This window comes from Eleutherodactylus coqui, chromosome 8 (genome assembly GCF_035609145.1).
Source record: "Eleutherodactylus coqui strain aEleCoq1 chromosome 8, aEleCoq1.hap1, whole genome shotgun sequence".
In the NCBI taxonomy this organism is placed as follows: domain Eukaryota; kingdom Metazoa; phylum Chordata; class Amphibia; order Anura; family Eleutherodactylidae; genus Eleutherodactylus; species Eleutherodactylus coqui.
This window is the reverse complement of record NC_089844.1, coordinates 23,082,700-23,109,723: the sequence shown is the minus strand read 5'-3', so window position 1 is coordinate 23,109,723 and position 27,024 is coordinate 23,082,700. Positions and strand designations below refer to the sequence as shown.

At 50.0% G+C, this 27,024-nt stretch overlaps 1 protein-coding gene across 4 annotated transcripts in view; it reads right to left on the bottom strand.

Annotated features, from left to right (window-relative positions):
• SLC12A8 (solute carrier family 12 member 8) overlaps positions 1-27,024 on the bottom strand; it is a 34,358-nt gene that overhangs the window by 6,535 nt on the left and 799 nt on the right. For 2 of the 4 annotated variants that reach the window (XM_066575293.1, XM_066575295.1), the window contains exons 2-8: positions 16,689-16,874; positions 16,446-16,592; positions 14,376-14,567; positions 14,037-14,268; positions 3,678-3,791; positions 1,122-1,209; positions 753-840 (exon numbers count right to left, since the gene is read on the bottom strand). In XM_066575293.1, coding sequence (XP_066431390.1) covers positions 753-840; positions 1,122-1,209; positions 3,678-3,791; positions 14,037-14,268; positions 14,376-14,567; positions 16,446-16,592; positions 16,689-16,802 — 975 coding nt within the window. In that variant the 5' untranslated portion in view covers positions 16,803-16,874. Of the gene's footprint in view, positions 1-752; positions 841-1,121; positions 1,210-3,677; positions 3,792-14,036; positions 14,269-14,375; positions 14,568-16,445; positions 16,593-16,688; positions 16,875-18,332; positions 18,354-20,820; positions 20,938-27,024 lie in introns of those variants that run through there. The other 2 variants (XM_066575294.1, XM_066575297.1) reach the window with 2 other exon arrangements.

The window sequence follows — 27,024 nt, the reverse complement described above, 5'->3', positions numbered from 1 at the left end:
AGAGGGAGAGTCCATTATTGGGGGTCAGTCACCCCTATCATTAGAGGGAGAGTCCATTATTGGGGTGCAGTCACCCCCATCATTACTGGGTGAGTCCAGTATTGGGGTGCAGTCACCCCCATCATTACTGGGTGAGTCCAGTATTTGGGTGCAAACCCCCATCATTATAGGATGAGTCCAGCATTGGGTACAGTCACCGACATCATTAGAAAAAGTCCAGTATTGGGGTGCAATCTCCCATCACTAAAGGGTGAGTCCAGTCTTGGGGTGCAGTCACCCCATCATTGTACGTCGGTATGTCAGGTGTGCGAGGGGCGGACAGGACAGAACTTGTTTATTGAGCCGCTGACACTTAATTCTCCGGATTATGTTATTAATCTGGGTTCTGAGCTCGGACACGTGAAAAGCCTCAGCTACACGTTACTGCGACCGCGGGACTTGCGCTGTGATTGGGCGAACAGTGTGACGATGTTCCTAGGCATCCGTTGAGTGATGGAAACATTGCAGAGTAATACCCCTGGCGGTCGGCATGTCACATCTACGACACAATCACAGCGTGGCCACCTCCGGATAAAACCTCTAAGAATGGCGCCAAGTGGCTACCGCATGACTTTAATGAAGTCCCTGTTGTGCAGCTTCTATTTCTAGAAAATGTACATGCCATCTACAGACTCAGGTGGTGACGACTGGCACACGGCGGGCACAGAGGTGGCAGCCTATTGCTGCAATAATACAATGGAACGTCCAGTTACCTTTTCTGCGATCATGAATTCATAGCGTAGGAATTCCCTCATACAAATGGCGCCGAGTAAGAAGACAAAGACTATATAAAGGAACCACCTGCAGAGAAACAACTCCGGTCACTACAAGAATCCTAATATAGGAATAGAATGCCAGAATTACAGTTAGGACTGACACAGGCAAAATAAATGGACAGAAAGATGGGGGGGGGGGGGATCTGTACACAGAAACACAGATTGAGATGCCAATCAGGGGCAAGAAAAGATGGCAGCTATATTGGTTGGCATACCACATCCTAATATACCCCAGCATGGAGGACATCATATACCGGAATCTGCCACCTTCTGATGACTTCACACTTATTGGAATATGACACTTACGAGATGGCAATTGCAGCCAATGAGCCAACAGGGATATTAACCGACGGCACGCGCAGGTCTCCGCTCATGTTGAAGCCCGCCATGACACCTGCAGATCAAGACACATGGAGATAGTCAGGCCTGATAGAGATGAGAAGAAAAGGCTCATGGGAGTGACTCTTAAACACTTAAAGGGGTTGTACTAAGATTTCAAGTTATCCCCTATCCACAGGAAAGGGAATAACTGGTTGATCGGTGGGGGCCTCACTGCTAAGACCCCTGCCAAACTACAGAAAGGGACTCCCATGCTCCCTTCTGCCTGTCACTTTAGGGGTTGCTGTCCCCCTGCAGTAACATCAGCATGAGCATGCACGGTCAGCGCTCCATTCATTTCAATGGGGTGATGGAAATACATGAGCGGGTGTGGGTGCAGTAATCCTGCAGTGCAATGGTTGGGGGACACAGGACCCAAGTTCTTCACATTAGTGGGGGTCTAAGCAGCAAGTTATCCCCTATCCTGAGGATATCCCGTGTATAGGGAATAACTTGCAGTCTTGGTACAACACCTTTAAAGGGGAAGTCCAAATTTATGTAAATGAACTTCTGTATGTTTCTATTCATCATTTGTCAAGATACTAGTTTGCTGTCATTGAATGAGAACATTCTTGTAGATTCAGAGGCAGTAATCCTGCTCACAGTTTAGGGTTTGTTACTATGTATCCAGTCTAGGCAATCGTCTGTGAGCTAAACACATCAGCAGCTCAAATCTCTCTGCTAGATTGTTACAATGTATCAGTCCATAGTCCAGAATATTTATATCACAGGGGGCTGTGCAGACTGGATACACTGTAACAAATTCTCAGATGGGAGAAGTATTTAAAGGGGTTGTCCCGCGAAACAAAGTTGGGGTATACACTTCTGTATGGCCATATTAATGCACTTTGTAATGTACATCGTGCATTAAATATGAGCCATACAGAAGTTATTCACTTACCTGCTCCGTTGCTAGCGTCCCCGTCTCCATGGTGCCGTCTAATTTTCAGCGTCTAATCGCCCGATTAGACGCGCTTGCGCAGTCCGGTCTTCTCTGTGTTGAATGGGGCTGCTCGTGCTGGAGAGCTGCTCCTCCTAGCTCCGCCCCGTCACGTGTGCCGATTCCAGCCAATCAGGAGGCTGGAATCGGCAATGGACCGCACAGAAGACCTGCGGTCCACCGAGGGTGAAGATCCCGGCGGCCATCTTCGCAAGGTAAGTAAGAAGTCACCGGAGCGCGGGGATTCGGGTAAGTACTATCCGGGTTTTTTTTTCAACACATGCATCGGGTTTGTCTCGCGCCGAACGGGGGGGGGCTATTGAAAAAAAAAAAAAAACGTTTCGGCACAGGACAACCCCTTTAAGTCAGGAAGAGTTTTCAACCTCTGCATATAAACAAGAATGTTACCACTGACAGCAAGCAGAGATCTTGACTGGGATGAGCAAAAAAAGTATAAAAAGTGTATTACCAAGTTGCAGAACTTTTCATTATAGAATACAAGCATCATGTGACCTCTGGTATCTACTGCACGCAGTGCTGGCTGCTGAGAGCACGACACCCGGAGCAGCGCTCTTCTCCCCTCTTACATGGGATGATAATCACCCGATCACTGTCCAGTGTAAGTCATCATATAAAAATGGTTGTTTTATCAGCAGCGCCTCGTAAGAGGGAGAAACAGCGATCGCACAAAAGGAGAAATCACGCAAATGTGGTAACCAATAAATGCCAGTGATCATTACACACTTGTACATCGGCACTCGTTAACAGTAATTTATCTGTCCGGGTAAAAGGGACCGCAGTAACTCGCTAAAACGTAATTTCACTAAGTGATTTATCGTCATAGTAACCGTTCTAATCCAACTAAATTCCTGAGCTGCTTCATCATGTGAGGAAGATCACAGCGATCCATCAGTTACCAAGCGAGACACTGCACTTACATTACACAATATCACCTGCTGTCTTACATAGGACTGCAGGGAACATTACTACATTGTCTGTACTCCGAGAGTTATCACTGTGTTATCTGTGGGGTTACATAGGACTGCGGATCACATCTACTACATTGTCTGTACTCCGAGAGTTATCACTGTGTTATCTGTGGGGTTACATAGGACTGCAGGGAACAATTTTAGGATAATATATCGGATATGAAAATTTATTTGCAGTGCATGGAATGGCAAATTCAGCTCTGCTACATCTGTATAACGTTGTCTGTGAGTTTAACTGCGCAGCCAAAGATCATAGAATAACCCTGCAACATTAGAACACAATAAAGTCAATGCGGTTGCGTTGCGACTCCCAAGTTTCCAGGATTGCAACTTACAGATCACAAAAAATGGATTTACAGTCCTGGAAACTTGGGATTCACAACGCAACCGCATTGACTTTATAATGCTGCAACGTTCCAGAGCTGCTCTGCGATCTTTTGGCCTCGCCTGAAAGGCAGCATCTCTTTTTAGTCATGCACACAATATATAACGTAGGGGGTCTAGAATGGACATCTGTGGGGGAGCAGCAGAAACTTATCCCCCCCCCCCCCATACCTGTAGCAGCTGGGAAAAACACCCCAAACACAGTGAAGAAGCTTTCTTCGGGGCTGTAGTCTGGAAATGTGTTATTATAAAGCAACTCCTCCGAGTACCCGACAAATCCGTGATCTGAGAAGAGAGAATACAGGAAGAGTAGTCAGAGAGTGTGTGGGGGGGGGGGTGATGTAAGTATCTGCGAATAGATTCTGATGAGAATAATGCTAATGATGATGATAGTGATGATCGGCGCCATAACCATGGCTAGACTTAAGGCCCATGTAGACACAACGCTTATCGCTCAAAATTCACTCAAAAGCCATCTCTTAAGCGAGAATTGTGGTGTTTAAATGCGCTGCCATCAAGCACTGTTCATGCACTGATCGTTCATCGTTGAGGATGGCTCTTATTAGCGCCGCACGCTGATTTTCTTAGCGGGTAGCGCTGATAGCATTCTTTCAGCTGGTATCCTGCTGGGTTCAGCTGGTATCCCGCTTGGACTTCCCAGCGGGACACCAGCTGAAGGCTCCGAGAACAAAGCAGCTGTTTGCATATACAAACAGCTGCTTTGTTCTCGCAGTTATCAGCAGTGTCCCGCTCCGCCTGCATTAACTCTCGTCTTGTAGCTTATTAGCTACTTAAGGGCTCCTACTCACTTGCGGTTTTTTTAAACACTGCGATATCGCTGTGTTTTTTTAGTGTGATTGTCAATGGGACCTTCTACTGTTAAAAACACATCGCAGGTTGGCGCTTTGCAATTTTTGTGTGGTGCGGTTTTAACAGTGGAATGTCCCATTGACAATCGCGTTAAAAAAATGCAGCGATATCGCAGCGGTAAAAAAAAGCTAATGTGCGGGGGCCCTAAGAGTTATACAAAGACGATCGTTCAAAACTGTCACTCAAACTGCAGTTTGAGCAATCATCTTTCAGTCTAGATGCACCCTTAGCTTTGCTTTGTGCGACCCGTGCAGAAAGTTCCTGCCCACCAGCTTGTAGGGAGGGTGCACCAAGTAGATGTAGGCTGGGCAGCGATCTGAAGGTTCTGGTATTGCATGTATGTACAGAACTTGGTTCTGGTGCGTTTTTTATGTACCAAGCTTGGTTCTGCTGTTGTATCTGTGTAATGAGATGGGTTTCAGTATTTATATCATGAGCTTGGTTCTGGTACAGTATTTATTCCCTGCGTTGTTCTGGTGCTGCATGTATGCATGTTACGAGCTTGGTTCTGGTACAGTATTTATTCCCTGAGCTGTTCTGGTCCTGTATGTATGTACTCACCTTGGTTCTGGTGCTGTATGTATGTATGTATGTATATTATGAGCATGGTTTTGGTATATTATTTATTCCCTGAGCTGTTCTGGTGCTGTATGTATGTATTCACATTGGTTCTGGTGCTGTATGTATGTATATTATGAGCTTGGTTCCGGTATGGTATTTAATCCCTGAGCAGTTCTGCTGTGGGTACATTCTAATATTGCTGTTTACTGCACAAGCAGAATGTCTGCGAGGGCAATAAGATAATGATAATATGAAAAAAAAATCTGCACAGGGTGCCGTCTATCCTAAGGCCGGCACTAGGCATAACTTTCTGGATCATTCATATTTGAACATTAATCGTTCCGTGTAAAGGCAGCCAATGATCAAATGATGCGTGATAATTCGTTCGCTTATCATCTCATACAAGCACGAAAATCATCGTTTGCTCGTTCGATAATTGTTCTCTATCAATACCGTTCGTTCAGTCTTTTCTCATTCACCGGTACAGTCAATGACTGAACGATTCATCTGCCTGTATAAGTGAGATCTGTCATCATTCGGTCGTGCGAATCATTCCATGTAGGAGCACCCTTAGGGGTCCTATAAGGCCGGGCTCACATGACCGTACGCTTATTGCGTATTACCTCTGCGGTTTTTACATATGTAATATGCAGTAGCATTCTTCCATACGCTTTAGTTGTGCCGCTCACACGACCCCTGCGAAATATATGCGAAAAAAATATCACGGCATGCACTATCTTGGTGTGTATTACGCACACATACACTTCAAAGACAGTGCATGGGGATTGGGGGCACCCAAGGACTCATCATTGTGTAATTGCTGCACGGTACGCCAGCAAACATGGTCGTCTGAGCCGGGCATTCGGCCTCTTTTCCGCAGTACTATAAGCGAAGCGTTAGGATTCTGAGGCCCTGTTATTTTGCATTGGGGCCTAGTAGTTTCTATACCTCAGATGAGGATGATGATGATAATGAAGATCATGACGATGGCGATGATAGTGATGACCCCCGAGCTCTGTCACTGATGATGGAGGATATAATGTAACATTCGGGTCCGGATTTCGGGTCTTTCCCTTGGACTCGGTGATACAGAGTTTCCACATAATGTTAGAATTGCCCCTCCCTTGTACACCCCGTTATCAGGAGTTGCCCCCGGGTACCCCCTTCTGGAGGAAAGCTCTGGCTTCAGTCAGTGAGAGCCCCCAGATAATAGGGACATGTTCTCCGCTCTCGGCAGCCCCTTATCTCTTCCTGTCCTGCTCGCTTTTTCCAAAAGTCACAGATTCCTGTTTATAGCGGGACAGAAAGTCATGGAGGAGGGATAAATAGTAACGTCTGATGACATCACAACAGATGTGACCACGTAGAGCAGGGGCCAGCTATAGTGTGATGTCACCCCTCATCACTGCCTCTCGCCACTCTCATAGAACTTGTAGAGATTATACAGTCCCTGACGTATAGTAATGGATGTATAGTAGGGGCCCAGATGTAGACAATCCATCGGAGCCCTCCATACTTTACCCCGGCTACATTCTATACTGACATTCATATGATCACGTTCTTACCCTGGATCCCATCCCTCCAGATCCTCTCTAGTCCGCCATGACAACTGCTGCCCCTGGTACCTACATTCTCCCTATACCTCCGCCACCAGTGATGTCATCAGCTACATAACAGTGGAGGTTTAGTGATGTAACCAGAGGGGCATGGCTTCAAGACGTCTGCTCAGAAAGATGGCGGTGAACTACTTCAGAGTCGATCCGCACCCCATACATCATTTATACCCGGAAACTCAGTCATTCAGGGGTTAAATGCAGGATGAAGTGTTAATCCAGCCGGTTAATTAGCTCTGCTATATGGTGGGGGTTGGGCAGGTTCGGGGTAGTTACATCCTGTTGTCAAAGACTGTAAAGAAACGACAGAAGATTCTGGGGAACATATCCAAAAATATGTGGAATCTGCATCAGGATTAAAGTGCCCCCCCCCCCTCCCCAATGTCATTACACCCGCCGAGCGCTACCACTACACCCACCGTGCTTGCCCTGCCCTGGCAGTAGCCCAGCTCACCGCTGCTCAGCCTGCCGCAGTCTTGGCGCTGCTCACGTATGATGTCATGCCTCATCTATGTGCAGTAATTGGAAAAACCTGGAGAAAGTGATTTCCTATTTCACAAGTGCAGAACCCAACACAACCTTGGCCCAGAACCTGAAAAGCCAGGCGCAGAATCCAAGTACATCCAAAGCCTAGAACCCGGCACATCATATCCCCGGCCCAGAACTTGGCACAACCAAGGTGCAGAATCCTAATACATCCCTGGCCTGGAACCTGGCACAGACATCCCCAGCCCAGAACCCTCACGTTTCTGGTCCAGAACCGAAAACATTTATAACTTAGAACCTGGTACATCATATTCACAGCCCAGAATGGCAATCCCAGTGCAGAATCCAAATACATTCCTGGTTTAGAACCCAACGCAACCCCAAAATACATCCTTACCCTAGAACCCGGCGTATGACATCCCTGGCCCGACATCCAGCACAATCCTGATTCAGAACCCTCACATTCCCGGGGCAAGAAGCAGGCAAACGCCCATGGCCGAAACCAAGTACCTCCTCAGTCTAGAACCCGGTACATCACATCCCCAGCACAACCCTGGGCCAGAACCCAACAAGCCCAGCGCAGAACCCAAATACATCTTCAGCCTAGAACCCAGCACATAGCATTCCCTGCATAGAACCCAATACATCCCTAGCCCAAAAGATGGCGCAACCCTGGCCCAGAACCCGACTTAACCTTGGCGCAAACGCCATATACATCCCAGGACTAGAACCCGGCAGATCACTCTGAAAGCAGAGATCTTGAAAATGATGGGGAATGGAAATACAAAGTTTTTGGAAAGTTACAGAAGTATAACAAATTAAGTTTTATCTACAGAGAACTGGACGCCGGCCGACCAACACAGGAGCACATCTATGAATAGAAAGAGAAAGAGTTCTCTACTGTGGATGCCGTCCCCTACGCCCCGCTGGAGCACGCCCTCTACACCACGTTGGACGCTGTCTCCTATGGCCCACTTGGCATCGTTCTATACAGATTCAGAAAAACATTAGCAATCTGAATTTGGTACAAATAAACCACTGCAGCATTTATTTCCCCAGAGAATTGCAGCATTCAGCGGGGGCGCTATATCCAGAGTCTGTGCGCTCCGCCACCCGCCCCACGAAGGGACAGGAAGGCTGCCGTCTGGATAGATGTGGGTCTATACAGAAGAAATGACAGCCACATCCTTCCTGCCCGCTGTGCCCGGGCACACCCTGCTACTTCCCGGGAGGAAAACAAGAGTCTGTGATCCTAATCTGCCTCCTTCAGATCTGGAAGTTCTTGAAAAAGCACAAAGAGTTGAATGTGGGGAGCTGCAGGCCGAGGGCCAGGCCCTGAGTGCAGGGAACACACGTATGATTATATGTAATTATGCCATAGACGTGTAATCAGGACATACTACACGTCCGAGCACAGAGAGTATCCGTGTACCCGACTTCCAACAGACGATGGGCAATGTTGTCAAGAAATCGCAGATAAGAACCGGAGGAACGCAGGACAACGGGGTTAAGAAGGTGCAATCGGAAGCCACGGAGCAGCGGTGACCCCTGCTGGACACTGCTGTGTAACGCAGCATCAGGTCTGGACACAGAGTCACAATGGATCCTGAGGGTGTAAAGAGAATCTGAGAAGGTAGTACCAGCGGCAGCGCACAGAGTTCTGCTCCATTTAGATAATGGGACGGTCACAGAATTTTCTGCATCCGGAAGGACGGACACTTATCAGTCTAAATCGAAAAGTTTGGTGTGAGGTCAGCAGTAGAAACAATGTGATTGTTCTCAGTAAGAGAAACAAAGTAATTTTGTAGATATGATACTTTGCTCCCTTCCCGCTGCAGCCCCTTTTTAGTTTTCCCATTTTCTTTTTTTTTGTCGATTGTGCTGTGTGAGGGCTCTGGGGTTTTTGCTCTTCTTTCTGTACTGTGTATGGTCCGCATGGCTCGCTGTCAGACCTGCGCAGTAGGTGGAAGCCACCCTTGCGGGATCCGCAGGAAAATAGAGAATGCTGCGCTTTTTCATCCACAAGTGGAAACCACAATTGGTTTCTGCTCATGTGCATGAAGAATCACTTTTACATGCTATGGGCGGTATTTGCTGCAGATCCCGCAATTCAAATCCTCCCATGTGCATTCACCCCAATACAGTACGTAAGGCAGGAAAAAGACATACGTCCATCCATTTTAGCCCATTTTCCCCCAATGTTGATACAGAGGAATGCAAAAAAATGACAATGAGTTTTTTTCCCCATTTAAAGGAAAAATTCCTTCCTGACTCCAATCTGGCAATCGGAATAATCCCCAGATCACTGACACTTCTGAAGTTATTAATGATTATAACATGTAATATTGTATCGCTCAAGAAAAACATCCAGACCCCTCTTGTACTCTTAACAAACTTGTCATCACTGCGTCCTCAGGCAGAGACTTCCATAGACTCACTGCTCTTACAGTAAAGAATCCCCTTCTATGTTGGTGTAGAAACCTTCTTTCCTCTAGATGTAGAGGGTGCCCGCTTATTACAGTCACAGTCCTGGGTATAAATAGATGATGGAGCGATCTCTGTAATGTTCCCAGATATATCTATACATAGTTATTAGGTCGCCCCTCAGATGTCTTTTTTCTAAACTAAATAACCCCAATTTTGATAACCTCTCTGGGTATTGTAGTCAATCCATTCCATTTATTACTTTAGTTGCCCGCCTTTATACCCAGATATGTCATTCTTCAGTACCGGTGCCCAAAACTGTCCACAATATTCCATGTGTGGTCTGACCAGTGACTTGTAAAGAGGAAGGACAATGTTCTCGTCATGCACCCCTAGAACTTGCACGCATGTTAAAAAGGAAGAAAAATGTTTATCAAATGGAAAGAATATAATTCGGGTCTGCAGAAACTGTGGGGCAAGTGTCAGAAAAGCTAAAGCTAATAATGAATTGAGGCTTGCAACAGAGGCCAAAAGCAATAAAAAAGGATTTGGGGGCTATGTAAAAAAAAGCCAAAGATGCTATTGGAAGCTTAAAAGATGAAAATGGTGAATTGGTTATGAATGATGTTGAGAAGGACGAACTTTTAAATTCCTATTTTGTATCTGTTTTCTCTCAGAAAGTAGATGTAATATCAACTGATCTTCCCTGTGCTATTGGGGAAATAAAAGAATGCAGGCTATCTGTAAGCAGAGAGATGGTGAGGGAACACTTAGCTAACTTACATTAATCCAAGTCTCAAGGTCCAGATGAATTACATCCTAGGATACTAAAGGAAGCAGTAGAGTTAACTGCTGAACCACTCGCCATAATTTTTTGAAAATTCCTGGAAAACAGTAGAAGTCCCAGAAGATTGGAAAAGGGCAAATGTTGTCTCTATCTTCAAAAAAGGGAAGAAGGTGGATCCAGGAAACTACAGGCCTGTGAGCCTGACTTATTTACTGGGAAAGATTGCTGAATAAATTATAAAACCGCATGTATGCAAGTACTTGGATGAAAAATGGAGTAACTAACCAGAACCAGCATGGGTTTTTAACAAACATGTCATTCCAGACTAATCTAATTTCCTTCTATGACTGAATCACCGACTGGGTTGATCAGGGAAATGTAGTGGATATAGTATATCTTGACTTTAATAAAGCATTTGACAAAGTATCTCATACCATACTTATTGAAAAAATGACCGAATATGGGATTGAAAAGGCAGCTGTTAGGTGGATTCACAATTGGCTGAGTGATCGTACTCAAAGAGTGGTCATAAATGGCTGCACATCCAAGTGGAAGAATGTAGCAAGTGGGGAACCACAAGGCTCTGTCCTAGGCCCAGTGGTGGTCAACATTTTTATAAATGATCTGGAGGAGGGAATTGATAGGAAACTGATCAAATTTGCAGATGATACAAAGCTATGAGGGATAGCTAACACTAGGGAAGACAGAGAGGATTCAAAAAGATCTGGAAAAGCTTGAACAGTGGGCGGCGACTAACAGAATGGTATTTAAGAAAGAGAAATGCAAAGTCCTACATCTGGGCAAGAAAAATGAAAAAAACACATACAGAATGGGAGGAATTGGGCTAAGCAGCAGCACATTTAAAAAAGACTTGGGTATACTAATAGATCATAGACTGAACACGAGTCAACAATGTGATGTAGCAGCCAAAAAGGCAAAGACAATTCTGGGATGTACTAAGAGAAGCATCAAGTCTAGATTACATGAGATAATTATCTCCCTCTACTCTTCCTTAAGGCCCATTTACACGGAGCAAGGATCAGTCATCCGCGGGTAGTGCTGATAGCATTGTTTCCCGTTGGAGAACAAAGGAACTGAAAGCAGATAAGCGCCCTCGGGCTATTAACTGCTTTCAGCTAAAGGCTTCATTTGCACACTAAATTGCTATTGAGTAGCTACTTAATAGTTTATGCCAAATGATCGCTCAAAGCTGTCACTGAAACTGTCGTTTGAGCGATCTTTGAGCGATCATCGCTCTGTGTAAATGGGCCCTGTCAGACCTCATCTGAAATACTGTGTCCAGTTCTCGGCACCCCACTTTAAAAAAGACATAGACAAACTGGAGCAAGTTCAGAGAAGAGTTACCAAGATGGTGAGCGGTCTGCAAATCATGTCCTATGAGGAACGGTTAAAGGATCTGGGAATGTTTAGCTTGCAGAAGAAAAGGCTGAGAGGAGACTTAATAGCTGTCTACAAATATCTGAAGGGCTGTCACAGTGCAGAGGGATCAGCCCTATTCTCCTTTGCACAAGGAAAGACTAGAAGCAATGGGATGAAACTGAAAGGGAGGAGACACAGATTAGATATTAGACAGTGAGGGGGATCAATGAGTGGAACAGGTCACCACGGGAGGTGGGGAGTTCTTCAATGGAAGTGTTCAAGCAAAAGGCTGGACAAATATCTGTCTGGGATGACTTAGTGAATCCTGCACTGAGCAGGGGGTTGGACCTGATGACCCTGGAGGTCCCTTCCAACTTTACCATTCTATGATTCTATGACCTCTTCTGATGCCCCCCATGATCCCATTGGCCTTGGCAGCAGCTGCCTGACACCGGTGGCAGCAGCTGCCTGACACCGGATGCTCCAGTTAAGATTACAGTTAACTAAAACCCCCAAGCCCTTCTCCATCTCAGTGTTCCCCAGTGGTTTCCCAATTAGTGTGTAATGGTGACATGTATTTCCTCTGTCCATGTGCAGAACCGCACATTTATCAGTGTTAAACCTTACTTGCCACTTTTATGCCCCCAACCTATCCAGATCCTCTTGCAATATCCTTGTGTCCTCTTGTGTTAATATCTTTACATAGTTTTGTATAATCTGCAAATATTAACATAGTAACATAGTAAGCATCCCTCAGAGCAGACTGAGCTTCTTAACCCAACCTAACCCCCCCCCTTCCTCTCCCTACTCCCTCCCTGCCCATCTCCCCTCCTAGCTCCTGAACCCGCATGTTTCCCCCTTTTCTTTTGTTAATAAGGGGTCTATGTTTATGTCTTTTATTGAAAATGCACTCCAGTGTCCTGGCACAGCGCTTAAGATCATTCTTGTATCGGGACTTCGAGCTAGCTCGAGCTATTGTTTGCTTTACTAAGAGTATATATTTTGCCATGATGAGCCAGGTGGATACCGAGCTCAGACCCATTCTGTGTCAGTTTGTATGTTTATATGGAAAAAATTTCAATAAACATTGATTTAAAAAAAAAACAAAAAAAAAAAACATAGTAACATAGTATGTAAGGCCGAATGAAGACAATGTCCATCTAGTTCAGCCTGTTTTTCCTCCTGTGTTGATCCAGAGGAAGGCAAAAAACTCCAAGAGGCAGGAGCCAATTAGCCCTTTTGGGGGAAATTCCTTCCCGACTCCCTAATGGCAATCAGACTGTTCCCTGGATCAACCCCTAAGAGTTCCTACCTGCCTGTATACCCGGATTGACAATAACCTAAGATTTATATCCTGTAATATCCTTCCTCTCCAGAAAGACATCAAGTCCCCTTTTAAACTCCTCTATGGATTTTGCCATCACCACATCCTCAGGCAGAGAGTTCCACAGTCGAACTGCTCTTACAGTAAAGAACCCCCTTCTGTGTTGGTGATGAAACCTGCTTTGCTCTAGACGTAGTGGATGCCCTCTTGTTACCGTCGCAGTCCTGGGTATAAACAGATCCTGGCAGAGATCCTTGTATTGTCCCCTCATGTATTTATACATAGTTATTTAATCGCCCCTTAGCCGTCTTTTTTCCAGGGTGAATAATCCCAGTTTTGGTGCCTCTCTGGGTATTCCAGTCCCGTCATTCCATGTATTAGTTTAGTTGCCCTTCTTTGAACCCCCTCCAGCACTGTAACATCCTTCCTGAGCAGCGGTGACCAGAACTGTGCGCAGTATTCCATGTGAGGCCTGACAAGTGCCTTATATAGTGGGAGGATAATGTTCTCGTCCCTCGCCCCTATACCTCTGTTAATGCACCACCCCCCAAAAAAAAAACGGAAACGTCGCCATGTCCGATCACCAACAAAGCCGTGAATATCATAAAAGTATTAAAAGAACTGGTAAGATAATTCCTAAATAGCAGGAATTAGAAGAAGGGATGGAGGTTGCAGCAGAGGAGGGGTAACTCCAACAACGGCCTCCATGATACATAGTAACAGAGTCTGCATGGGTTAAGGTGCGGGGTATTATATACAGATCCACTACCCCTCCCATCTGGGGTAAGGCTACAATCACATCTGTGCTGGAGGCTCCGATCAAATAGCGCAGTATGTGGGAATATGCGGGGCGACGTGCTGGAAGCCAGATAGAAATGCATTAGTGAAGAGGTCTTGTCTGGTGCCGTTCGGGACCAATATGTGCCGGATTCAGTGCCTCACGTTTTTCCATTGTTTCGCTCCTAGAAAAGAGACGAACAACAGAACCCCCATGGTTCTAGTGTGAACTCCGCTAAAATGTGGCGATCTGGTCGGTGCGGTCTTTGTATCTACCAGTGATTGATACAAGACTCACAGGTTCTTACCTGGATCCAGGTGAGTGAAGGAGCCGATGACGAAGTCCAGGGTAGAGATGGCGAGGAGGAGGAGCAGCAGCAGCTGCAGCCGGATGATCCACTTCACCCCAGCCAGATTAATGCCCAGCAGCCCCACTAGCACAGCCAGCGAGATGCCGCGGACCGCCCAGATGCTCTGCAGGCTCAGGAGCTCAGAGATGGATTCTGCAAATCCGGTGATGTACATGGCGCCTGCAACACACTGAACAGCGGCTCCATCATACATTGGAAGGCAGACAGACACTTAGATTGTAAGCTCCGGGGTCGCCTTCCTGATGCATATAGGTGGTGCATTAGGTGATCACTTACCTGTCCGAATACATATAGAAGACCAACTGTTCCCCCAACTTTGCCGCCCAAGACGGTGGAGATCATGGAGTAGACACCGCCACTGCCTATGCTGCATCTCTCACATACTCCGATACCGGATAAGACTGTAACCAGAGCCACGAGGATGACAATGGACACTAGGAATACTCCCAGCAGGACGCCTGTGTTACCCTGCGGGTCAGAAGGGTGGAGGGGGTTATATACCACTAGGAAGAAAGCAGCCACCACTGAGCCCCCAATCTTAAAAAACAGCTGTGAAGTGACCTCCTGTGTGCTGGATAACAACCTTCAACGATCACTACGGCTCCCACAGCAGCTGTCATCCAGCTTTCCATAGCTGCTGAATGACCTAATGTACTGCTTCTACTCTCCTTTTGCTTCATTTGTATAAGTGGCAGTCTTTACTGTAGTTCTGGCATTCTACTCATGAGTAAGCACCCTCAGCATGAACACAGCTACAGGTCATCCTTATTGCATGGAATAAAAGGATAGTATTTCCTGTAATAGGTGCTAGTCTAATGCAAACATTACAAGACACTAAAGAGCCTCAATCATCGCTGTATAGCACTGCTGCCCTCTGATGTGGTACTGGGGTGTTTGGGCCCCTCGGGTACCATGCCCCCAGGTAGGACTTTACCTCTACACCCCTTATAGATACTCCACAAACTAATGCAAACTGCAGGCAAAAGAAACAATTCTATAGAAAGATGTGTGCTGACTACCCCTGCTGGCTACATGAGGGTATTACACCTATTATTGTCATCAGAGACTTAAAAGTGATTTACCACAATTACAAGTTATCCCATATCCACAGGATATCCATAGGATAGGGGATAACTTGCTGATCAGTGGGGATCACACCGGTAAGATCCCCACTGATCCTAAAAACGAAGTTCCTGTGTCCTCCGTCATCCTCACTGTACACGCGCTCGGACATTTCGGTCAGCACCATTTTTTAAAAGTGGAGCGCCGACCATGCATGCTCAGCCATTGCTACATTCACTGTGACATCATTCAGGGGGACAAGTTACTCTGCAGTGATGAGAATAAGGGGACACGTGACCCCCATTCACTCAGAGGATCCTTTAAAGGGGTTGTCCAGGTCTTTTACTATTGATGACCCATTCTCAGGATAGCTCATCCATAATCAGTGGGGGTCCATCGCCCAGGGTCCCCGCCAATCAGCTGATCACTGGGCCCACTATCAGTGTGGACAGCGCTGTCCATATTACAGAGGTTTGGGTTGGTAATACAGGTAATCTCAGTCCAGCCACTACAGTGCTGTCAGTGCCATCTGCTTCCAGTGCTGTTCACACTGACAGCCGGCCCAGTCATCAGCGAGGACCCTGAGCTACGGACCCCCTGAGGATAGGTTGTAGTAGTAAAAGGCCTTGACAACCCTTTAATAAAACAAGTTCTGCCCCCAAACCAAGCCGAGAATTATTCCAGTATGATGTACCCTATGATTACTGCTGACAACCAGCCTTTATCTCCGATAGTTGCAGCCCCGCCCCTGATGATGACATCACTGATATAGATACATAGTGACCAGACATGAGATCAGCACACCTTCAACTATAGTAACAACTATTCATCTATCACTGCTGACAACCACCTGTATATCATGTCTGAGGGGTTGTCACAGCCTGGCCGATTTGTGATGGCATCACTGATATAATTCCACAGTGATCAGATGTGAGATCAGCAAACCTCATACTATAGTAAGAGCTATTCATCTATTACTGCTGACAACTACCTGTATATCATGTCTGAGGGGTAGTCACAACCCTGCCACCTGCTGATGACATCACTGATATAATTAATAATAATCTTCATTTGTATAGCGCCAACTTATTCTGCAGCGCTTTCACCGGAGATCACAGATGATACAACAATTACATGTGATATACAATCAGTTTGAAACAAACGGGGTGGGGGTGATACAGGAGGTACGAATCACAGCCCCGCCCCCTAGTGATGACATCACTGATAACAGTTTTCCCCCTCTGCTGGTCTTGAGTGAGGGATGGTCTGTCTAGAATCACTCACCACGAGCCATCCGGTGCGGAGAAATAAAACGACGCCAAATATATTGATCATACATGAGGTGAACACTCCGTCCCAAGTGCCGAACAGAACCGGCTCCCAGACGAACAGCTGGATTTTCCACCACGGCTGCGACTGCAACTGAGAGACCTGAAGTAATACAAAAGGGAGTCACATGACGCAGATGCTCAGCTACGTGGGAGCTGCAACACGGTGAGGGTGGTAGTGCCCTGGCCCATCACCCACCTGGGCATCCTCATGGAACAGGTCAGTGATGTTGCTGCTTTCAGCTATATTCCTGTTCTGGGGACTTCGGCTGATTTCACCGTTCATGTCTGCGGCGCGGAGAGAATTCGTCATGATGACGTCATCTGTGAAGAGTCAGCTGACCGCAGTGGCCGGGCCGCAGGTTCTCCTCCCGCATCGTGGCACCTTCACAAATACAAAAAATAAGAGTAAAGTTACACACTGGTCACATGACAGGCAGCAATTTAGCTCCGCCCTTTTGTCAGTTTTCCAGGGCAAGAGGAAGAATTCCGAAAGCAGCTTTGGATGTAAACGGAGAAAACACCAAACTAGTCCAAATCAGTAAATCGGGGTAACGTTCTACATAGATTTAGGGGCTTAGACATAATGCCCCCACCTGTCTGGGGTTGTGTCTGGTACTGCACGTCACCCTCTTATGAAGAATTGTAGTTGCACCCCTTCCTGACATCTGTCGTACACGTATGGCAGATGCCACAGGTCATTCTATAAAGCGCGATTAGCTTTATACACAGGTGTTGCTGTCCTTGACAGCTGACCCCCAAACAACTGCGGAGATCAAAGACAACTGTGACAGCGCTCTTTAAATGGCCCGATGTTGGGATGGATTTCCCTGTCACCTGAAGGCAACAAGAGCGGAAGCAGATAGCTCCGACCCGTGTAGTGGCCGCTGCCGGTAATTGCAGGCGCAAAACTCATTGATTTTAATAAGATTTTTTGAAGGGGGAGGGAAAAAAAAGAAAATAACAAAAAGGGCTGCAGCAGGAAGGGGTTAATTATGGCATAGTGAAGAGTCCTGACACTCTGTAACAGCCTTTATTCCTCATCATTTCAAGATCTCTGCTTGCTGTCAGTAAATGTGAACACCCATCTAGTCCTGCTCACACAGCCGAGGGGTTTGACAGAATGTCACATTTGGTCCCCAGGGGGCGTCATTTATAGAAATATCCCAGGGTGCAGAAAGGACGGCAGGCTCAGAATTCAGAGCTCTGGCAGACGACCGCCCAGGATCCAGGCAGCAGCTGAGGAGAGGAGCCAGTCCGATCAATCCCCCACAGTAATGAGTGGTGAGCAGCTCTGCCGGCTCTACTCTTCACAGGGCGCACAACATTAGCAAACAAGGGCATCAAATATTAACCCCATGGATCCTGAGGGGAGAGGATTATAAGCCAACAGTCCATGCCATCAGCTAGAAAACAGCCAGTAAACCTATGCTGCCAAAAGTATCGGCAAAAGGTGATGAAATTGGCTGTTCTTCCCATTTCTCAGCCCGGTGTTGGCCGCCTTCGGGCTCCATGACTGCTGTCCCCCTCCGTGGCCGCTTTCCACCAAGTTCCCCTAGATGTGTGAGGGATTTGCCTCCGATTCTCGTGGAGCTTCAGATAGTGATGGGGGACGACGGGCGTGTTGGGCACACGAATACGGTGTTCTAGTTCGCCTGAAGACGCTCGATGGGATTGAGATCCGGACTTTGGGCGACAATGAAGTCTGCAGACGTTCTGCTCCTCACAAGCCTGAACCTTGCGTGCCGTATGACATCGCGCACGGTGATGTTGTAGAGACACAGAGCTGTACCCAAGTATTGCCACAGGGTAGGGCATGCCACATTGCCGGATGTCTCTGTACCTGTTGGTGGTGAGGGTGGTCTTCACTATAACCAATGGTCCTAGTCCTTCCCAGCAGAAGCCCCCCAACACCATAACAGAACCTCCTCCAGACCTCACTGCTGGGACGATGCAGTCGTGTAGAAACCGCCCTCCAGGTAACCGCCACACCCAAGTGCGGCCGTCCAATCAGAAGATGGTGTACCGTGATTCAGCTTCCACTCACTTACAGTCCAACATTCCGAGCCCCATCGCAGGCGCCGCTGTGCAGTCACTGCTGGGATGTTGTGTGCCTCCGCACATCCATGGTAACCCTTCACATACCGTTGCCTACGGAGGGTTCTGTTACTAATAGATGCCCCAATGACCTGTGAGACCCCCTGAGTGAGGGCAGACCATGTGTGTGATGTCTTCACAGCTCCTACAAGGCTTCGTTGTCCACGTTGTATCAGTTTACGAGGTCTCCCTGAACGTGGCGGCACCGCACACACCGGATGGTGTCCATCCCTAATAACATGGCCAACGGTGCACTCTGGAAGGTCCAGAAGCTGTGATGTCCGTACTGATTGGTTGGTGCATCCCCCCCACCAGCAGACCCTGTTGTCAGCTCTACACCTGGTGACATCCCCCCACCAGCAGACCCCGTTGTCAGCTCTACACCTGGTGACATCCCACCACCAGCAGACCCCGTTGTCAGCTCTACACCTGGTGACATCCCCCCGCCAGACCCCGTTGTCAGCTCTACACCTGGTGGCATCTCCCCGCCAGACCCCGTTGTCAGCTCTACATCTGGTGACATCCCCACGCCAGACCCCGTTGTCAGCTGTGCACCTGGTGACATCCCACCACCAGATCCCGTAGTCAGCTCTACACCTGGTGACATACCCCGTAGTCAGCTCTACACCTGGTGATATCCCCCCGCCAGACCCCGTTGTCAGCTCTACACCTGGTGACATCCCACCTCCAGACCCCGCTGTCAGCTCTACACCTGGTGATATCCCCCAACCAGACCCCGTTGTCAGCTCAACTCCTGGTGACATCCCCACGCCAGACCCCGTTGTCAGCTCTACACCTGGTGACATCCCCACGCCAGACCCCGTTGTCAGCTCTACACCTGGTGACATCCCCACGCCAGACCCCGTTGTCAGCTCTACACCTGGTGACATCCCCACGCCAGACCCCGTTGTCAGCTCTACACCTGGTGACATCCCCACGCCAGACCCCGTTGTCAGCTCTACACCTGGTGACATCCCCCCCCCCAGACCCCGTTGTCAGCTCTACACCTGGTGACATCCCCCCCCCCCCCAGACCCCGTTGTCAGCTCTACACCTGGTGACATCTCCCCACCAGACCCCGTTGTCAGCTCTACACCTGGTGACATCCCCCCGCCAGACCCCGTTGTCAGCTGTACACCTGGTGACATCCCCACGCCAGACCCCGTTGTCAGCTGTACACCTGGTGACATCCCCACGCCAGACCCCGTTGTCAGCTGTACACCTGGTGACATCCCCACGCCAGACCCCGTTGTCAGCTGTACACCTGGTGACATCCCCACGCCAGACCCCGTTGTCAGCTGTACACCTGGTGACATCCCCCCCGCCAGACCCCGTTGTCAGCTCTACACCTGGTGACATCCCACCACCAGACCCCGTTGTCAGCTCTACACCTGGTGACATACCCCGTAGTCAGCTCTACACCTGGTGACATCCCCCCGCCAGACCCCGTTGTCAGCTCTACACCTGGTGATATCCCCCCGCCAGACCCCGTTGTCAGCTCTACACCTGGTGACATCCCACCACCAGACCCCGTTGTCAGCTCTACACCTGGTGACATCCCACCACCAGACCCCGTTGTCAGCTCTACACCTGGGGGCATCCGATGGTTTCTGTACTGGGATACAATGTGTGATCCTCCCCTTTTATGCCTAATGCTCACACATCACCTGACGGAACTGGACTTCTGGGGGCCAATACTTCTGTCAGCATAGTATATATATATATATATCACCTCTTCCCAATTGTTCATCCATGGCCCCTGATGCAGCCAGAAAACAAGACCGTGAGCAAAGCCAAGGCCCAAATCCAGCAGATGCGGGGCTTATTGTAGACGCAATGTGGGTGAATGTCACTCTAGATTTATCACAGTCAGCAGTTTGACCATGGGGGGTGTGGCTAAGTGGACGCAATATTGCAAAACCTGCGTCCCCTCCGATTCTAGCGTTGAATCACCCTACTTGAAGTTGCTAAGAGTGCATAAAGTGTGACGCAAACTGTCAGCGAGCTCCGTGTCACCAATGAGGTGACAGAAAGCAGTCAGAATTCCTGCTTTCCATAAATGAGAATGACCGGCAAGTAGAAGTACGACTTTAAATTAACCCCTTTATAACGGCTGCTTTTTCAGGTTTGTCACCTTCCAGAGGGAACCGCTCAGTGACACCTACACGACTCCAGACCCTTATATGATCTATACGTCTTTGTTACATAGTTGACGGCCGTGTAGCCTGGAGTTACCTGTATGAGCCTCCGGTGTAACACGTATGTCAGCGTGACGGCGCCTCCCTGTGAGCCCCGGCACCTGAGAACACCTGTCACTGCATGGAGTGAGGTCACACTGTGTGGCACTGAGGAGTTAACATTCGCATGATGCAGCCACCACCCCGGCCGCTTCCTCCTTGTATCCGGGAGTTCTAAACCCACTGCAAAGACCAGGCCCGCCAGCAAGCGTGACTGCCCGTACGGCCAACATAATCCCTGCACAATGGGAGGGTCTGAAAGATCCCACTATATATTCTGGTTCAAGGCATCCGCTTACTTTCAGTGAATGGAAACTTTTTTTTTTTTTTTATATTCAGAGACAAAATAGTGCCGCATGCGGAGTCCCGGGAGGTTCATCTCACAAGAGGATTGTGTAGTCTGCATACAACTGTACTGACACCTCAGCTGTGCGAAGCATTAGGTCAGGGTGAGTTTTCAGCCTCTGAATATAAACAATAGTGCTTTCATTCATTGACAGCCGGCAGAGATCTTGAAAAGAATGAGGAACAAATGGCAGTATGCAAGTTAAGCCCAATGTCCATGGGCGGATTTGAATTGCGGACACCCGTGCGGACCCGTCGGCACTTCAATTAACACCTGCGGATGCCACGCGCGGAAAAGAAATCGCAGCATTCTCCGTTTTACCCCAAATTCCACACGGATGGGCTCTATTGATCTCTATGGAAGCGAGCGATCTGCAATACATCCGCAATTCAATTGCCGATTTGTACGCAGATACCCCTCTGGTTCTTGGAGGCCAAGTAGGGAGGAGGGGGAAGGCCCCTCTGTCCGACAATTTAAGTGCAACACCACTGCCCCCCTCTGTCGGACAATTTAAGTGCAACACCACTACCCCCCTCTGTCCAACAATTTAAGTGCAACACCACTACCCCCCTCTGTCCAACAATTTAAGTGCAACACCGCTGCCCCCCTCTGTCCGACAATATAAGTGCAGCACCGCTGCCCCCCTCTGTCCAACAATATAAGTGCAACACCGCTGCCCCCCTCTGTCCGACAATATAAGTGCAACACCGCTGCCCCCCTCTGTCCGACAATATAAGTGCAGCACCGCTGCCCCCCTCTGTCCGACAATATAAGTGCAACACCGCTGCCCCCCTCTGTCCGACAATATAAGTGCAACACCGCTGCCCCCCTCTGTCCGACAATATAAGTGCAGCACCGCTGCCCCCCTCTGTCCGACAATATAAGTGCAACACCGCTGCCCCCCTCTGTCCGACAATATAAGTGCAACACCGCTGCCCCCCTCTGTCCGACAATATAAGTGCAACACCGCTGCCCCCCTCTGTCCGACAATATAAGTGCAGCACCGCTGCCCCCCTCTGTCCGACAATATAAGTGCAGCACCGCTGCCCCCCTCTGTCCGACAATATAAGTGCAGCACCGCTGCCCCCCTCTGTCCGACAATATAAGTGCAGCACCGCTGCCCCCCTCTGTCCGACAATATAAGTGCAGCACCGCTGCCCCCCTCTGTCCGACAATATAAGTGCAGCACCGCTGCCCCCCTCTGTCCGACAATATAAGTGCAGCACCGCTGCCCCCCTCTGTCCGACAATATAAGTGCAGCACCGCTGCCCCCCTCTGTCCGACAATATAAGTGCAGCACCGCTGCCCCCCTCTGTCCGACAATATAAGTGCAGCACCGCTGCCCCCCTCTGTCCGACAATATAAGTGCAACACCTCTGCCCCCCTCTGTCCGACAATATAAGTGCAACACCTCTGCCCCCCTCTGTCCGACAATATAAGTGCAGCACCGCTGCCCCCCTCTGACCGACAATATAAGTGCAACACCGCTGCCCCCCTCTGACCGACAATTTAAGTGCAGCACCGCTGCCCCCCTCTGTCCGACAATATAAGTGCAGCACCGCTGCCCCCCTCTGACCGACAATATAAGTGCAACACCGCTGCCCCCCTCTGACCGACAATTTAAGTGCAGCACCGCTGCCCCCCTCTGTCCGACAATATAAGTGCAACACCGCTGCCCCCCTCTGTCCGACAATATAAGTGCAACACCGCTGCCCCCCTCTGTCCGACAATATAAGTGCAGCACCGCTGCCCCCCTCTGTCCGACAATATAAGTGCAGCACCGCTGCCCCCCTCTGTCCGACAATATAAGTGCAACACCGCTGCCCCCCTCTGTCCGACAATATAAGTGCAGCACCGCTGCCCCCCTCTGTCCGACAATATAAGTGCAGCACCGCTGCCCCCCTCTGTCCGACAATATAAGTGCAGCACCGCTGCCCCCCTCTGTCCGACAATATAAGTGCAGCACCGCTGCCCCCCTCTGTCCGACAATATAAGTGCAGCACCGCTGCCCCCCTCTGTCCGACAATATAAGTGCAGCACCGCTGCCCCCCTCTGTCCGACAATATAAGTGCAGCACCGCTGCCCCCCTCTGTCCGACAATATAAGTGCAGCACCGCTGCCCCCCTCTGTCCGACAATATAAGTGCAACACCTCTGCCCCCCTCTGTCCGACAATATAAGTGCAACACCTCTGCCCCCCTCTGTCCGACAATATAAGTGCAGCACCGCTGCCCCCCTCTGACCGACAATATAAGTGCAACACCGCTGCCCCCCTCTGACCGACAATTTAAGTGCAGCACCGCTGCCCCCCTCTGTCCGACAATATAAGTGCAGCACCGCTGCCCCCCTCTGACCGACAATATAAGTGCAACACCGCTGCCCCCCTCTGACCGACAATTTAAGTGCAGCACTGCTGCCCCCCTCTGTCCGACAATATAAGTGCAACACCGCTGCCCCCCTCTGTCCGACAATATAAGTGCAACACCGCTGCCCCCCTCTGTCCGACAATATAAGTGCAGCACCGCTGCCCCCCTCTGTCCGACAATATAAGTGCAGCACCGCTGCCCCCCTCTGTCCGACAATATAAGTGCAACACCGCTGCCCCCCTCTGTCCGACAATATAAGTGCAGCACCGCTGCCCCCCTCTGTCCGACAATATAAGTGCAGCACCGCTGCCCCCCTCTGTCCGACAATATAAGTGCAGCACCGCTGCCCCCCTCTGTCCGACAATATAAGTGCAGCACCGCTGCCCCCCTCTGTCCGACAATATAAGTGCAGCACCGCTGCCCCCCTCTGTCCGACAATATAAGTGCAGCACCGCTGCCCCCCTCTGTCCGACAATATAAGTGCAGCACCGCTGCCCCCCTCTGTCCGACAATATAAGTGCAGCACCGCTGCCCCCCTCTGTCCGACAATATAAGTGCAACACCTCTGCCCCCCTCTGTCCGACAATATAAGTGCAACACCTCTGCCCCCCTCTGTCCGACAATATAAGTGCAGCACCGCTGCCCCCCTCTGACCGACAATATAAGTGCAACACCGCTGCCCCCCTCTGACCGACAATTTAAGTGCAGCACCGCTGCCCCCCTCTGTCCGACAATATAAGTGCAGCACCGCTGCCCCCCTCTGACCGACAATATAAGTGCAACACCGCTGCCCCCCTCTGACCGACAATTTAAGTGCAGCACTGCTGCCCCCCTCTGTCCGACAATATAAGTGCAACACCGCTGCCCCCCTCTGTCCGACAATATAAGTGCAACACCGCTGCCCCCCTCTGTCCGACAATATAAGTGCAGCACCGCTGCCCCCCTCTGTCCGACAATATAAGTGCAGCACCGCTGCCCCCCTCTGTCCGACAATATAAGTGCAACACCGCTGCCCCCCTCTGTCCGACAATATAAGTGCAGCACCGCTGCCCCCCTCTGTCCGACAATATAAGTGCAGCACCGCTGCCCCCCTCTGTCCGACAATATAAGTGCAGCACCGCTGCCCCCCTCTGTCCGACAATATAAGTGCAGCACCGCTGCCCCCCTCTGTCCGACAATATAAGTGCAGCACCGCTGCCCCCCTCTGTCCGACAATATAAGTGCAGCACCGCTGCCCCCCTCTGTCCGACAATATAAGTGCAGCACCGCTGCCCCCCTCTGTCCGACAATATAAGTGCAGCACCGCTGCCCCCCTCTGTCCGACAATATAAGTGCAACACCTCTGCCCCCCTCTGTCCGACAATATAAGTGCAACACCTCTGCCCCCCTCTGTCCGACAATATAAGTGCAGCACCGCTGCCCCCCTCTGACCGACAATATAAGTGCAACACCGCTGCCCCCCTCTGACCGACAATTTAAGTGCAGCACCGCTGCCCCCCTCTGTCCGACAATATAAGTGCAGCACCGCTGCCCCCCTCTGACCGACAATATAAGTGCAACACCGCTGCCCCCCTCTGACCGACAATTTAAGTGCAGCACTGCTGCCCCCCTCTGTCCGACAATATAAGTGCAACACCGCTGCCCCCCTCTGTCCGACAATATAAGTGCAACACCGCTGCCCCCCTCTGTCCGACAATATAAGTGCAGCACCGCTGCCCCCCTCTGTCCGACAATATAAGTGCAGCACCGCTGCCCCCCTCTGTCCGACAATATAAGTGCAACACCGCTGCCCCCCTCTGTCCGACAATATAAGTGCAACACCGCTGCCCCCCTCTGTCCGACAATATAAGTGCAGCACCGCTGCCCCCCTCTGTCCGACAATATAAGTGCAGCACCGCTGCCCCCCTCTGTCCGACAATATAAGTGCAACACCGCTGCCCCCCTCTGTCCGACAATATAAGTGCAACACCTCTGCCCCCCTCTGTCCGACAATATAAGTGCAACACCTCTGCCCCCCTCTGTCCGACAATATAAGTGCAGCACCGCTGCCCCCCTCTGACCGACAATATAAGTGCAACACCGCTGCCCCCCTCTGACCGACAATTTAAGTGCAGCACCGCTGCCCCCCTCTGTCCGACAATATAAGTGCAGCACCGCTGCCCCCCTCTGACCGACAATATAAGTGCAACACCGCTGCCCCCCTCTGACCGACAATTTAAGTGCAGCACCGCTGCCCCCCTCTGTCCGACAATATAAGTGCAACACCGCTGCCCCCCTCTGTCCGACAATATAAGTGCAACACCGCTGCCCCCCTCTGTCCGACAATATAAGTGCAGCACCGCTGCCCCCCTCTGTCCGACAATATAAGTGCAGCACCGCTGCCCCCCTCTGTCCGACAATATAAGTGCAACACCGCTGCCCCCCTCTGTCCGACAATATAAGTGCAGCACCGCTGCCCCCCTCTGTCCGACAATATAAGTGCAGCACCGCTGCCCCCCTCTGTCCGACAATATAAGTGCAGCACCGCTGCCCCCCTCTGTCCGACAATATAAGTGCAGCACCGCTGCCCCCCTCTGTCCGACAATATAAGTGCAGCACCGCTGCCCCCCTCTGTCCGACAATATAAGTGCAGCACCGCTGCCCCCCTCTGTCCGACAATATAAGTGCAGCACCGCTGCCCCCCTCTGTCCGACAATATAAGTGCAGCACCGCTGCCCCCCTCTGTCCGACAATATAAGTGCAACACCTCTGCCCCCCTCTGTCCGACAATATAAGTGCAACACCTCTGCCCCCCTCTGTCCGACAATATAAGTGCAGCACCGCTGCCCCCCTCTGACCGACAATATAAGTGCAACACCGCTGCCCCCCTCTGACCGACAATTTAAGTGCAGCACCGCTGCCCCCCTCTGTCCGACAATATAAGTGCAGCACCGCTGCCCCCCTCTGACCGACAATATAAGTGCAACACCGCTGCCCCCCTCTGACCGACAATTTAAGTGCAGCACTGCTGCCCCCCTCTGTCCGACAATATAAGTGCAACACCGCTGCCCCCCTCTGTCCGACAATATAAGTGCAACACCGCTGCCCCCCTCTGTCCGACAATATAAGTGCAGCACCGCTGCCCCCCTCTGTCCGACAATATAAGTGCAGCACCGCTGCCCCCCTCTGTCCGACAATATAAGTGCAACACCGCTGCCCCCCTCTGTCCGACAATATAAGTGCAGCACCGCTGCCCCCCTCTGACCGACAATATAAGTGCAACACCGCTGCCCCCCTCTGACCGACAATTTAAGTGCAGCACTGCTGCCCCCCTCTGTCCGACAATATAAGTGCAACACCGCTGCCCCCCTCTGTCCGACAATATAAGTGCAGCACCGCTGCCCCCCTCTGACCGACAATATAAGTGCAACACCGCTGCCCCCCTCTGACCGACAATTTAAGTGCAGCACCGCTGCCCCCCTCTGTCCGACAATATAAGTGCAGCACCGCTG